We start from the raw sequence: 13886 nt of genomic DNA, 5'->3' as shown, positions 1-13886 counted from the left end.
TAGGCCGGGAGCCAGCGCTGTCCGCAGACACTTCCGGGTCACGTGGCCAGCGTGATGAAGCTGCTCTGGCAAACCGGCACCAGAGCAGCACATGGAAACGCCATTTACCTTCCCGCTAGAAAGCGGTACCTATTTATCTACTTGCACTTAGGGGTGCTTTCGAACTGCTAGGTGGGCAGAAGAAGAAGAAGAAGAAGAAGAAGAAGAAGAAGAAGAAGAAGGAGAAGGAGAAGGAGAAGGAGAAGGAGAAGAAGAAGGAGAGTTTGGATTTGATATCCCGCCTTTCACTCTCTTTAAGGAGTCTCAAAGCGGCTAACATTCTCCTTTCCCTTCCTCCCCCACAACAAACACTCTGTGAGGTGAGTGGGGCTGAGAGACTTCAAAGAAGTGTGACTGGCCCAAGGTCACCCAGCAGCTGCATGTGGAGGAGCGGAGATGCGAACCCGGTTCCCCAGATTACGAGACTATCGCTCTTAACCACTACACCACACTGGCTCTACTGGGACCGCACGACGGGAGCTCACCCCGCCGCGGGGATTCGAACCGCCGACCATGCGATCGGCAAGTCCTGGGCGCTGAGGTTTTACCCACAGCGCCACCCGCGTCCCGATTAAATACCTAGATAATATTAAAGGCCATGGGTGATACTTTCCCCTGAAATCAACAGACAATGAGTTTGAGTAGCATTGGATATTAATTGCACAGAGCTGCAGCCAACTGCTTGTTTTCTGAGCACATATCTCTTTCCTTTCACAGAGTGATTAGATTAGGTGCAACCAATAATTATGGATTCATAGCCATATTTTGCTATGGTATATGCCTAATGCCAGGCAATAAAGAATGATACACATTGTGGGTTGTTAGTAAATGAAGTTTTACTCAGAGTAGAGCCACTGACATTAATTGACCTAAGTTAACTTTGCATGCAACTCATTATTTTACAATATCAGGCCTCTGTCTCCGTATTGGTGAAACCAATAAATACTGTCAGCTGGAAAGTCCCCAAATCCAATCTTCCCTCAGCCCTTAACTCATGAGGTAGTCTTTGGCAAGCTTCCCAGCCTTAATCTCACATCTGCTGTATGGGGAATGATAAAACTGACCTACTTTATTGGGCTGTTGTAAATATTGCTGAAGAACGTATGTGCTTGAACGTTATTACATTCTGAGCAGTGAAGGTGGGTTTGAGGAGAGGGTACAACCTATTTTAATCATATTCAATGACAAGAAAGCATAAGGTACAAGGAAACAAGGGCTGCCTCTGAAGACAGTTCAGAAACACTAGCTATTCAGCAGCCAGGTTGCTCACCAGAGCAAGACGGTTTGGGCATATTACACCAGTCCTGGTCCAACCGCACTGTCTACCAATTAGTTTCTGGGCCCAATTCAAAGTGCTGGTTTTGACCTATAAAGCCTTAAACAGCTCAGGACCACAATACCTCAAGGACCACCGTTTTCCATATGAACCTACCCAGACGCTGATATCATCTTCTGAGGCCCTTCTTCGTGTGCCTCCTCCTCAAGAGGTCCGGAGGGTGGCAACACGAGAACAGGGCCTTTTCTGCAGTGGCTCCCCGCATGTGGAATGCTCTCCCCAGGGAAGTTCGCCTGGCACCTTCATTATACACCTTTAGGCGCCAGGCAAAAACGTTCCTTTTTAACCAGGCCTCTGGTTGATTTGATTGACATCCTATGCCCTTATAAAATGTGGGGTTTTGTGTGGGGCGGGGGTGTGTGTGTTATTGGGTTGTTGTTTTTATTTTGCTTGTGGTTTTATATTTTTATTTTATTCTGCGAACTGCCCTGAGACCTCTGGGTATAGGGCGGTGTATTCACGGTATTAAATATTAATAATAATGAGATACGCAATTCTGTTCTCCTCGTAAAGCAGAAGAAGAAAGTGAATGAAGCTCCCAGCCGCATTGTCAGCGTTCCGAATTTAGCTTCCTATGCAAAAAGCTTTCTGAGTGGTGACTTAAGGCCTAAGAGAAATCCACCTCAGATTACAAAATCTACAAGTTTGGATCAGAATCCTGGCTGTGTCAGAGTGTGCTATCCATCAGTACAAGTCTTGGAGACCAAGCCAGCCCCAAGGTAAGTCATCAGTCTGTACTTACGGGGAGAAAGCTGTGATCCTATATAATGAAGCTACAATCCTATACCATTCCTCCTGAAAGTAAAGCCATATTGAACCCATTGGTATTTACTTCTGAGTCACTAGTGTTCATTTAACCAAAGTATTCTTAGACTTCATCAATAACAAAACATCGTTCTGATCTGTTCCAACAGTAGAACCAGCTCCCTTGGGAGGTTGTGGACTCCCCTTCCTTGGAGGTTGGGTGGCCATCTGTCATAGATGCTTTAGCTGAGATTCCTGCATCGCAGGGGGTTGGACTAGATGGCCCTTGGGCCCCTTCCAACTCTTAAGATTCTGTGCTCTCTAAAATGAGTCGTGTGGACAAGATCAAAAATGTTACTTCCTGTAAAATGAGTTCAGCCGTGCCTAGAATCTGTTGCTGAATACCAAGTGGAGCTCCAGAATTTTGGGGAAGAATAGAAACGATGATGAGAGAGTAAACAGGAATAAAGTAAACAGTCACTAAATTTGTCAGCTTATGTAGAAAGACATGTTTGCCAGCAAAATAGGCTTGTTTGGAACCTGTTTAATGGCTACCGTCCCCAAACCACACAAGGTTTATTTGAGTGTTGGGAGTTTGGGTCTTTCTCCCCGTAACAACTCCCCATAGCAACTTCCTAGAGACTCAAGCGAGCTCTGAAGTGCTAGGACTGACCTTTTTGGGTGTTTTATATTATATGACCTATATGAAGAAATGGGCACAAGCAATTATGTCATGCTCTGAGTAGTCTTCCTAAAATCAATGGAAGTCAGTATAGACAAGAGTGTAACTCTTAAGTGTAACTTAAGGCCTATGCAAATAGCAGTATCTTTTAACAAATAGGAGGTAGCAAGATTACAACCTATGCAATATTTCATTTCATTGGTGGTGGCGTTTTAGATCAAGATAATTCCTGGTATAAGATTTTTCTGACAGGGATAGTGGTTTGATGTGGCAGAATTTATTTCTTAGCTCCTGCTGTACGCACAGATATATTACATATTTTGAGAATAACAAAATTCAAATACAGATGTCAGTGAGTAAGAAGTTGCTGACAGAAAACAGATTATATTAAAGCTGCTTTAGTAAAACCTCACGTCTGTCTTTCTTGCGTCATTTTTGAAGACAAGCTGAACATTCAGCGTACCTTCTTCATTTCACGGGATTTGCTCTCTGGAATATTTCAACGTACAGTAGCTTGAACTTCAAGCCAAAGCGAAGCTGGTGGAGCTGGACTGCTTTGTGGAATATCTTGAGTCACCAAACCCTTCTTCCAGTCCTTGTTTATACATGTATTTTGATTGCATGGTCCTTAAAGTGGCTTACAAGAGTGCAACAATATTGCCCTCTTATCAAGAGATGTGCCCAGCATACCCTTCCTTTCCGATTCTGCAGTCCCGGGGCAACTGGCAGTTAGGAATAGAGCGTTATTTTGAAATAGAGGGAAGGATCTTGCCCTCTGCAGCCATTTCTTCTTCTACTCATGACTGTGGCCAGGACTCAAAATGCAAACTTCTCTCTTCCAAGTGATTTCCAGTTCACGGGGAATATTACATAGTAATGCCAGTTACACAGAGTGCCAGTTACTGCAACCTCCGTTTACTCGTATCTTCCAACTCATTTTTTACTCATATCTTTATTTGTATTTTTTTTTCTCTTTAGGCTGCAAAGTAATGAAACATCAGAACCCAAAGATGCTCAGAAACCGGACCCTCGCCATCAGGAGTGGTTTACGAAATACTTCTCTTTCTGAGAGAAACTATTTATAGAATATCCTACATGGATAGTACTGTTGATGTTAAATATTTATATAGTGCTTTGCAGAATAAGATAAGCAAGATAACACAAGGACCATAAACTTTGAGGTTTGTTAGTGAGAGAACCATTAAATTTGATTTGACACAGCAGGAAATTAACATGATTTTTTAAAAAAAACATATGGTTGAAACATTACCATAAATAAATGCTTTCTATATGACCAATCTTCATGTATATACTATTTTATTTATGTTAATTTAAGACCCCTCTTAATATTTTATTTCTAATCAGCTTCAGTTCAATAGGATTCCCAGCGCAGCTTATAAAAGAATTACAACCCGAAACACTAAAACACATTTAGGTAGCACAGTAAACAAAGAAAGCAACATAGGGCAAGAAGTTAAATTATATGTATTTGCATTTATACCAAATGCACGGTGACACTGAAAATTGTGCTTTTGGTGATGGCACACTTCAGTTTCTAGTCTGATGGGGTTTTTTTTAGCTCCATTATTTGTTCCAGTCTGAAATAGCAGGGATATCCAACTCCAAAGAATGTTCTTCAGCTCTATTAGGAATTGAGGACAATGTCACAGATGCAGCGCAGCCTACCAGGGTCACGATGCTGGAAACTTAATGCTACCCTACTTCATACTTCAGAGACAGAAGCCTTATCCCGGCAGTGTAGCCAGCCTCTCGGGGGCCCGGGAGGCGGCGGGGAGACGCAAGCCCCACACTGCCATTTCAGGCATCGCAGAGCCTGCAGGCGCCCAAGCCCACCACTTCATGAGAGCCAGTGTGGTGTAGTGGTTAAGAGCGGTGGACTTGTAATCTGGGGAACCGGGTTCGCGTCTCCGTTCCTCCACATGCAGCTGCTGGGTGACCTTGGGCCAGTCACACTTCTCTGAAGTCTCTCAGGCCCACTCACCTCACAGAGTGTTTGTTGTGGGGGAGGAAGGGAAAGGAGAATGTTAGCCGCTTTGAGACTCCTGAAGGGGAGTGAAAGGCGGGATATCAAATCCAAACTCTTCTTCTTCTTCTTCATTCCCAGGAGAGATGCGTAGCTCAGGCAAGTGTCCTGTACCCTTGTCCCCTGCTACACCTCTGCATTATCCCTTTTACAATATAGTCAACTGGCTACGGCAGTTACTTATTTAAAACCACCACCAGACTCTTGGCCATGAGGCACTTCTTTCAGGCTTACTGCCTGCACGCACCAATCTGTCAGAAGCCTAAATATTAAATCCATTTGAAAAGAAATACCTTGAATTTGCACAAACGGCGCATAAATATTGCTGTGTCTAGTGCAGGCTTCTCCAAACTCGGCCCTCCGTCTGTTTTGGGACTACAACGCCCATCTTCACTAGCTAACAGGACCGGTGGTCAGGGATGATGGGAACTGTAGTCCCAAAACAGCTGGAGGGCAGAGTTTGGGGGTGCCTGGTCTAGTGAGTCGAGGTCAGTAAGGCCGCATACGGGGAAAGCTTCTGCTCCTCATTTTATATGCTTGCTTTAAATTTTTAAAAAACGATTGTCTTCTACCTACCCCAATACCATGTACTGAACTGCTTCTGAAAACATCTGTGTGCCAAAAGCAGTTTGCCAGAAAGCTGAGAAACACAAGGACAGCGGTACCTCGTGTTACGGACGGGATCCGTTCCGGAGGCCCGGCCATAACGTGAAATGCCTGCAACTCGAAGCGCTGCGTCTGCGCAGGTGCGCGGCATGGTTTGGCACTTCTGCGCAGGTGTGAAGCATGATTTAGCACTTATGCGCATGCGGCGAAACCCGGAAGTAATCTGTTCTGGTACTTCCGGGTTGCTGCAGGATGTAACACGAAAAGACGCAACATGAAGCGGACGCAACACGAGGTATGACTGTATCTCTGTATCATAAGAATATATGAAGGGTCCAGTTGGATCAGACCAAAGGCCCATCCACCAACAGCTTTATGGTTCTTTGGATACCAATATTTCATGCTGCATCTGTGCCCTGTAGTGACAGATTACAAAACATGCTTTTCCTCGGTTAGGAAATAGTGTTCTTCTATTGTCTTTACCTTAACATCCAATCAAGCTAACTTCAGAACATCTGCATTGTTTGGATTGTCGCATTTAAATACATACAGCATCAAAGCCAAGTGTTAGTGTTCAAACTGTTCAGTTTTCAAGAAGCAAATTCAAGAACACCTATAATTTCAGCCAGCAATGTCAATATACTATGTCAGATTACCAAACCCATTTGGAACCAGAATCTTTGGGAAATGTCTGAAGCAAAACAGTGTACTTGAAAGAAAGCCAAACAATTTTCTGAATAAAATAAGCCGAGGGTGCTTTGTATATATAAGACAAACTTATTGTTACGTGATCAAAATAAAAAATGAACATTACCTAAAACTCATTTGGTGAAGCTATCAAAATAAAACTAAGTGCACTATTTTCCCCCCATGTGTGGTTTATTATCATTTTGTTGATTCAAACTAGAGAAAGTAGTTTTTGATTTATAGTCAGATCCATGGAATTAAAGAAATTGTGCCTAGCTACATACATGTCATGAGTATTTTCTGTTCTTACATTATAAAACAGGAACCTTGAACAGGAACGCTGGTGCTGTTTTGAAGAGATAATTTAGAGCGACATGCTTCCAGGGACAAAAGGAAAAGACATGGCTTGAGACACAAAAGAAAAATACGTAGGAAGCTGTGATGGCAGGCATTAAGAAAGCAATTGAGGTTGTAAAATAAAATAATAATAATAATAAAGTGGCCACTCTGATTCTCCTCCCTTAGGCAGAAGGAACATAAAAAAGAAGATTACGTGCTGTAGAGCCCTTTGTTGAATTTCTTATACCATGAAAAGAGGCAGTAGCAGAAAGAAAAACCCTAGGACCAAGAGCAGCGACCCAAAAGGCTATTTTGAGCACATCCAAAGGCTCAGCTACTGTTTTCAGCAGAGCCACCAATGCAAATGTCAAAAGCACTAGCCCCAAACTGCATGCCTGAAGTAACCCTCTGAATTTCAGCCAATATTTTGTTCCACAGATCAGCCACTGTATTTTGGGCACATGGCACACTACCTGTGAAGTTTGGGAGTTTTAAAAATAAAAACACACTTATTCATTACTACGACAAAACTACCCATGTGATAGCTCAAAAACACCTATTTGTCGTTTCTTCAGCAGAAAGCATTTTAACAGCTCAGAGATATGCTTGCTTTCAGTCTGCCCCGTAAGTAATTTGTTGGGCCAGGTGATTAATAAAAGTACAAAACCTAAACCAAGGCCCCATTCTGAGCCCTGCAAGGGCAAATTGCTTTATCATCATTTTGTTATGCTTCTAAAAAATATCCATATGAAGTTGCATCGTACAGACAATAGGAAGTCAATTGCGTTGTTCACGTTTGCTTGAGCGGTGCAGGAATGTTAGCCGACGCCTGCTCTAGATACGCTAAGGATCCTTGAGGCATTTCAGCAGGCTTCTTGTGCTGGACATTGATGTCCTCCAGAACCTGCTGCCAGTGTCGCAGTTTACCCAAGTGCTTCTGAATTAACGCTTCCTTCCTCTGCAGTTCATTTCTCAGTTCTGAAACGTCCTACAGGAGAGACAGGTACACAGGAAATTACAAGCAACAAGGAATCACTTTTATGTAAGATCTGTTCCTATGCAACTGAAGAAGTAATTCTCACAGCAAGCTATCCTTTCTGTTGTCACAAGAGGTTATATTCTTTTTAAATATTTGTACGATGCAAGTTTCAAAAGAAAAAGTAACATCTATTTCCCTCTCTGGACAATGCATTTCTTACAGGGATTTTGATAAGTGCCAGTCTCTTCCTCTGTATGAGTTACTATTTAAGTGTGCTTTTAATGACTCTGAAACAGACTTTCAACCTTTGGACAAAGCTTTGAAAAAGGGAAGGATGACAAGACACATACAGGACGAGTGCTTGGAGCAAGGCAGTATTTTCCAACATCCAGTTATGTTTCCTCCCGCCAAGCACATATATAATATTTTGAGTGTTTAGTGTACTTTGCCCATATTCCTGCAGTTATCTTTACAACATTGAGACCATGGCAGAGGCAAAATGGAGCATTCTTGATGCTCAGCTCAGCTGCTCAGCAATTACACTTAACTCTCCACACAAAATGAACATTTGTCCTTTTCTTAGTTACCATCAAGAACTATGATGAACTATATTGGAATGCATACCTTGCAACTTTAAAGCAGCACCTGCGTGCTAAAAGTTGATTAAAACATAAATTGCTTTAGTGTGGTCACAGGGTTAAAATTATGCTCCTCAGGAAGGAGGCCCAACGACAAATTTTCAACATGCTCTAACCAAGGTTTTCTGCAAATTTTACAGTTGATTAGTTCCCCCCAGCAGTTCTAAAACTACTACACAAGGCAAATGTTCCCTAAAACGGCACTCCTAACCCCACATACCTGAGAGTAAGCCCACTGAATTCAACAGGACTTACTGCTGTGAAAACCATGGTCAGGATTGTGCTGCACTAATCTGAACACATACAGTTAGGAGATTGTTTGGACAGGAAAAAAACCTTCATCTGTCTGTTACTGGCCAAGTAAACTGTATGTGGATTTAACTCCATTGTATTTATTAAACTATTTTTATCTATTTAAGACTGAACTAAATGAATGAATCAAAGACCAAAATATCAGTCCGCATATATCTGCTTACTTTGTCATACCTCTGTGTATAGATTTAGATGTCATGTTCAAGCCTAGAGGAAAACCCAGCACGTACCTCTTTAATTACTTGCTCTGGTTTCTGGACACATAGCTGCAGCCTTTTTTGTAAGAAAAAGCATTCTGTTTGCCGTGCGACATCTAAAAATTTCTGGATACACTGGTCAACGCCTAATACACAGAGAGAGCAACAAGATTTTAAAGTTATTCCACAGGAAAATTGAACATTCATAACTTTACAAACCAGTTACCAACCAGGCTGTGATACGAGCAAAGTGAAATTTTTTGGCTAAAATTACTGCATTCTTAAAAACTTGCAAAAATGAGGTTTGTATAAAGTAGTTCATAGTTTAACAATCTTTTTTTTTAAAAGGGAAAAAACAGAATGTTCAAAGTCAGGCAGTGGGCTGATAAAGAATACATAGGAACCTTGACTTTGCATGTTGTATACATAGTCTGCTAAAAATATAACCATTTGAACAAAAGAGTCATGTGAAAAAGGTAATTAAAACAAAAATTCGGATGTGAGAAAAATAATCCTTCAGTTTTTGAATAGAAATCACATGTGTGATTTTACCACATGCATAAGAAGTTTTACCTCTATAGAATTCAAGTAATGGAGTTTAAGTGCACAGTAACACCATCTGTATCACAAAGAGGACTAAACTGTATCACAAACTGTATCACAAAGAGGACTAAACAACATCTTGAAAACTTAAGCCAATGCATATCAGATGCATCTGCCAATCTATGTCCCTCAGAATGTCAATATGTAAGTATGAGCATCATCCCAAGGGCAATAATAAATATGCAACAGGATTCCCTGATGGAGCCCTCCTGTAAGATAATCAGTAAAATGTGCCCAAGTAAAATATGCTTCTAATTGGGAGCACCAGGTGTGGTCTAGCTACCAATGGTTTGGGAAACACTGAGTGAACAACTTTCCAGCCCTACTGATTTCGCATAATCTAATTTATTTTACCTTAAGCAATTAATAATTGGTTGGATTAGTCCAGAGGACTCTCAAAAAAGTTTACAATTTAAAAACCATTTAACCAAGCAACATCATAAAAAAGCAACAAGAGATAAAAACTAAAGCAGCAAAATAAAATAAAATCCAAGTTAAAATGAAGATGGAGGTACAGGCTTACCAGTTCTAATTTCTTCCTGGTCTGTACCATTGACATAATCTTGACTCACGAGAGAAGCAAAGCAAGCCTAGATAAATAGAGAAATATATATAAGCAATTACTAGAAACAGAAGGACGTTCACAGTGTACATGCCGTTACGGGTATACAGCTTCCTCTTGTTTCCCATGAGCAATGCTGAACCATCAAATGCATTTTTGCTTTCTAGGAAAAAACTCGTGGGCTTTTATTTCACATGCCAATAAATGAAACATCTTTCTCCTCGACTGACAGAGATTTATATCTGCCTTAATGACATCAACTGAGACTTTATAAACACAAGTATATAGAAAGGGGGGAATGGTGAACGGGGTGGGGGGAAGGAGCCATGAAATGTAGTATTGTGAGATCCAACTGAATCTTCAGGGCTAATAGATACTACAGTGGTACCTCGGTTTAAGAACAGCCCTGTTTATGAACTATTCGGTTTACAAACTCTGCAAAACCGGAAGGTGTCCCAGTTTGCGAACTTTACCTCGGTGTAAGAACGGAAGCCAAATGGTGGAAGGGCACCGGCCGCGGGAGACCTCATTAGGGAAAGCGTGCCTCGGTTTAAGAACGGTTTCGGTTTAAGAACGGACTTCCGGAACGGATTAAGTTCGTAAACCGAGGTACCACTTTATAACCATATAAACACTTTTGGTTTCAACAACCAAGCAGGACTGGATACAATAAATACCTGATAGGCAAGAACACACTTTTTGTTAAAGGCTCTAGAGCAGGCATGGCCAAACTTGGCCCTCCAACTGTTTTGGGACTACAACTCCCATCATCCCTAGCTAGTGGTCAGGGATGATGAGAATTGTAGTCCCCAAACAGCTGGAGGGCCAAGTTTGGCCATGGCTGCTCCACTGGAGAAACAAAATGCTAGAGTCTAGAAACACACTCCACTACAATGACCCTTCTGGCCACTTCCAGTCTCAGAGCAACGCCACTCTGTGCCAGTAGGAATAGTTTCTCGTTTTTGACTACGCTGAAAGGCACCCCAAGGGTCATCTAGTCCAACCCCCCGCAGTGCAGAAATCTCAACAAGCGGTCCTCAATCCAATAAGGAACCCAAACAGCCCCCGCTTAGCTTTACAAATGTGCATGCGTGGAGGATTTTTGGCTAGGAGTCCAAAGGAGCCGAAGCCTCCAAACCTGAAAAGTTAACAGGGAGTGATTACATATAAGGGTCTTGTGGCGCCTTGCAGTGTTTCTCAAAGTTGGGCCCCCAGCTGTTGTTGGACTACAACTCCCATCATCCTTAGGTGGCAGGACCAGCGGTCCAGGATGCTAGGAGTTGTAGTCCAGCAACAGCTGGGGGCCCAACTTTGAGAAACGCTGCTTCAAGGCTAACAAACATTAGTCTCTGCTTTAGTGGACCCTTGTTCCCAAAAGCATAGGCCATCACAAGCATATTGATCTTTTAAGGTGCTGGTTGTTTTGGCAGCAACAGGCCAGAACAGCTGTCCCCCCGGAAAGTGGTTAACACTGCAGCCTCCATCAAGTGATGCACACTGCAAAGTGATCATGTGTTTGCTTTGGCAGAGCACTTTCCCCTTTTTCTTCTTCTTCCTAATTGTTTAAACCAATTCATGAACCAAGAACTTATACATTATACATTGACCACTAATAATGAAACATATGTTGTGGATCTTTCCCCACATTTATTATGCTATTTTTGTGATATACAAATGACAGGAGAAAACATGGCATGCTGATTTGTATAGCATTATTCTTGTTTATAAAACCCAATTTAAAAATAATCAAAAACTAAAATGTGCAACAGTAACAACGTATCGTCCTTAAAACGTATAATGTCAGACATTAATGAGGCCTGAATTAGAAAAGGCATGCAAGACTTGAGCTAGAAAGAGCGTTTTTAGGATTTGCACGGGCAAGATCCCCTTCTGGCTCTTGGGATTCGACAAGGGGGGAAAATCCTCCAATGTGAGCCCGAAAGCTGCTCTGCACACAGGACATGTCCGAGTCTATAGTTTTTGAAAGTCTATGTCCCATCACCTCCTGGCAAATAGAAGGGGAAGAAATGGAGGCAGCGAGAGATTTTACTTTCTTGGGCTCCGTGATCACTGCAGATGGTGACAGCAGCCACGAAAATAAAAGACGCCTGCTTCTTGGGAAGAAAGTGATGACAAACCTAGACAGCATCTTAAAAAGCAGAGACATCACCTTGCCGACAAAGGTCTGTATAGTAAAAGCTATGGTTTTCCCAGTAGTGATGTATGGAAGTGAGAGCTGGACCATAAAGAAGGCTGATCACCGAAGAATTGATGCTTTTGAATTATGGTGCTGGAAGAGACTCTTGAGAGTCCCATGGACTGCAAGAAGATCAAACCTCTCCATTCTGAAGGAAATCAGCCCTGAGTGCTCACTGGAAGGACAGATCGTGAAGCTGAGGCTCCAATACTTTGGCCACCTCATGAGAAGAGAAGACTCCCTGGAAAAGACCCTGATGTTGGGAAAGATTGAGGGCACAAGGAGAAGGGGAAGACAGAGGACAAGATGGTTGGACAGTGTTCTCGAAGCTACCAGCATGAGTTTGACCAAACTGCGGGAGGCAGTGGAAGACAGGAGTGCCTGGCGTGCTCTGGTCCATGGGGTCACAAAGAGTCGGACACGACTAAACAACATGTCCGTATTAAAAAGGGGGGGGGGGAATTGTTGAAACAGGAACCGGAAGTAAAGACAAGCTCTGTTTACCACTGTCCTCGTCTCTATGGTTAGGAAGGCCTCTTGTTCGAAGAGCTCCCCCGTCTGAGGGAGGGACACGGCAACGGCCCTCTCCCGCTCACTTTCGTTCATTCCCCCCCCCTCCTCCCCTTACAATCATGGTACCTTCCGGCTCCCGCCCGCCCCGGCCTACCTCGAAAGACGCCTCCAGTTCGTCCACGAGGGTGCTGTTGGGGTTCCGCGGGCCCGCGGGGTTCGCCGGGAGGAGGCCGGCTGGCCCCGACACACCGGGGGCCACGGGCGGAGGAGGCGGCGGCGGAGGAGGAGGAGGGGGGACCGGGCCCTGGTTCCCGAACATTCCGCTCAGGCTGGCCGCCATGGCAACGGAGCGCAGGCCGGAAGCAGCCAGTGCGCAGGCGCGGCTGGGGAACGCGGTGACGCTCGGGGCGGGGTGACGTGAGCGGAGGGGGCGGGGCCTTGGAACCTTTGTATTCGGACTTTAGGTGTTACGTATCAATAATTATTTACAGCTATATCAATCCTTCCTATATTACTGTAATACAGTATATATTATCTATAATGTTTTATGCACGCATATATAGAAAACCCACAAATCATTTTAAAAAATTAAACATTAATAGAATTAAATCTATATATTTTTATTTATACTTATATTGTTTTTTGTGATTGGTATGTTTTTTACCCATGGTTTAGCTAATCACTTTAAAAAAATTGAACATTAATAGAATTAAATCTATATATTTTTATTTATACTTATATTGTTTTTTGTGATTGGTGTGTTTTTTACCCATGGTTTAGCTAATCATTTTAAAAAATTAAACATTAATAGAATTAAATCTATGTATATTTATTTCTATTCATGCTTATATTGTTTTTTGCGATTGGTGTGGTTTTTACCCATGTTTTAGCTATGTTATTGTTTTATCTATAAGTCACTTGGAGGGGAAATGGCAGAGTATAATTATAATTTTAACGTCCTAAGGCAAGCATACAAGTAGCTTTCAAGTATCCATATTTTAAATCCCATATTTTTTTCAGTGTTGAATGGGTCCATTTTTAATTCCATGCATATGTTCGCTTCCTTAAAAGCGTGGAGTAATGATAAGAGTATGTTTCCAGTACAGAGTTTGCTTTCGTCTCTATCCCTGCAGCTAGTTTATTTTCGGTGAAAGCCACCATCAAAGTTCCAAAATCACTTTCTCAGAGAACTGCAGCTAGTTGGCAGTTTGGGGCTTTATGCAACATTGTGCATCACTTTGCCCTTAGATTAAATAATATCTGATCTGAGCCAGGCTGCCAATTCATGTTACGATGCGGATATGGAAGTATTTGACTGTGAGCTCAATGGCAAAAGTTGTAGCTACTAGGTGTATTTTATCTTGGACTGCTGCAATACCTTAAAAGCAGGTGCTTCTGGCAACAGATT

At 42.5% G+C, this 13886-nt stretch overlaps 2 protein-coding genes across 3 annotated transcripts in view; one reads left to right on the top strand and one right to left on the bottom strand.

Annotated features, from left to right (window-relative positions):
• The window catches only part of FAM184B (family with sequence similarity 184 member B), a 76111-nt gene extending 69529 nt beyond the window's left edge, over positions 1–6582 (top strand). For both annotated transcript variants that reach the window (XM_083630189.1, XM_083630188.1), the window contains 3 exons: positions 1889–2094; positions 3780–4671; positions 4927–6582. In XM_083630189.1, the coding sequence (XP_083486315.1) occupies positions 1889–2094; positions 3780–3870 (297 nt within the window). In that variant the 3' untranslated portion in view covers positions 3871–4671; positions 4927–6582. The remainder of the gene's footprint in view (positions 1–1888; positions 2095–3779; positions 4672–4926) is intronic.
• On the bottom strand, positions 6312–12855 carry MED28 (mediator complex subunit 28). The gene is made up of 4 exons (XM_083630848.1): positions 12633–12855; positions 9730–9796; positions 8637–8749; positions 6312–7465 (listed from the first exon to the last, which is right to left on the bottom strand). The coding sequence occupies exons 1-4, from the start codon at positions 12816–12818 to the stop codon at positions 7268–7270; spliced, it is 564 nt and encodes a 187-aa protein (XP_083486974.1). The 5' UTR covers positions 12819–12855; the 3' UTR covers positions 6312–7267.
• Positions 12856–13886: the final 1031 nt, after the last annotated feature.

Source organism: Podarcis filfolensis (genome assembly GCF_964270895.1).
Source record: "Podarcis filfolensis genome assembly, chromosome: 9".
NCBI classification, from domain to species: Eukaryota; Metazoa; Chordata; class Lepidosauria; order Squamata; family Lacertidae; genus Podarcis; species Podarcis filfolensis.
Note: the sequence above shows the minus strand (reverse complement) of the source record. Positions and strands in the feature narration are given on the sequence as shown.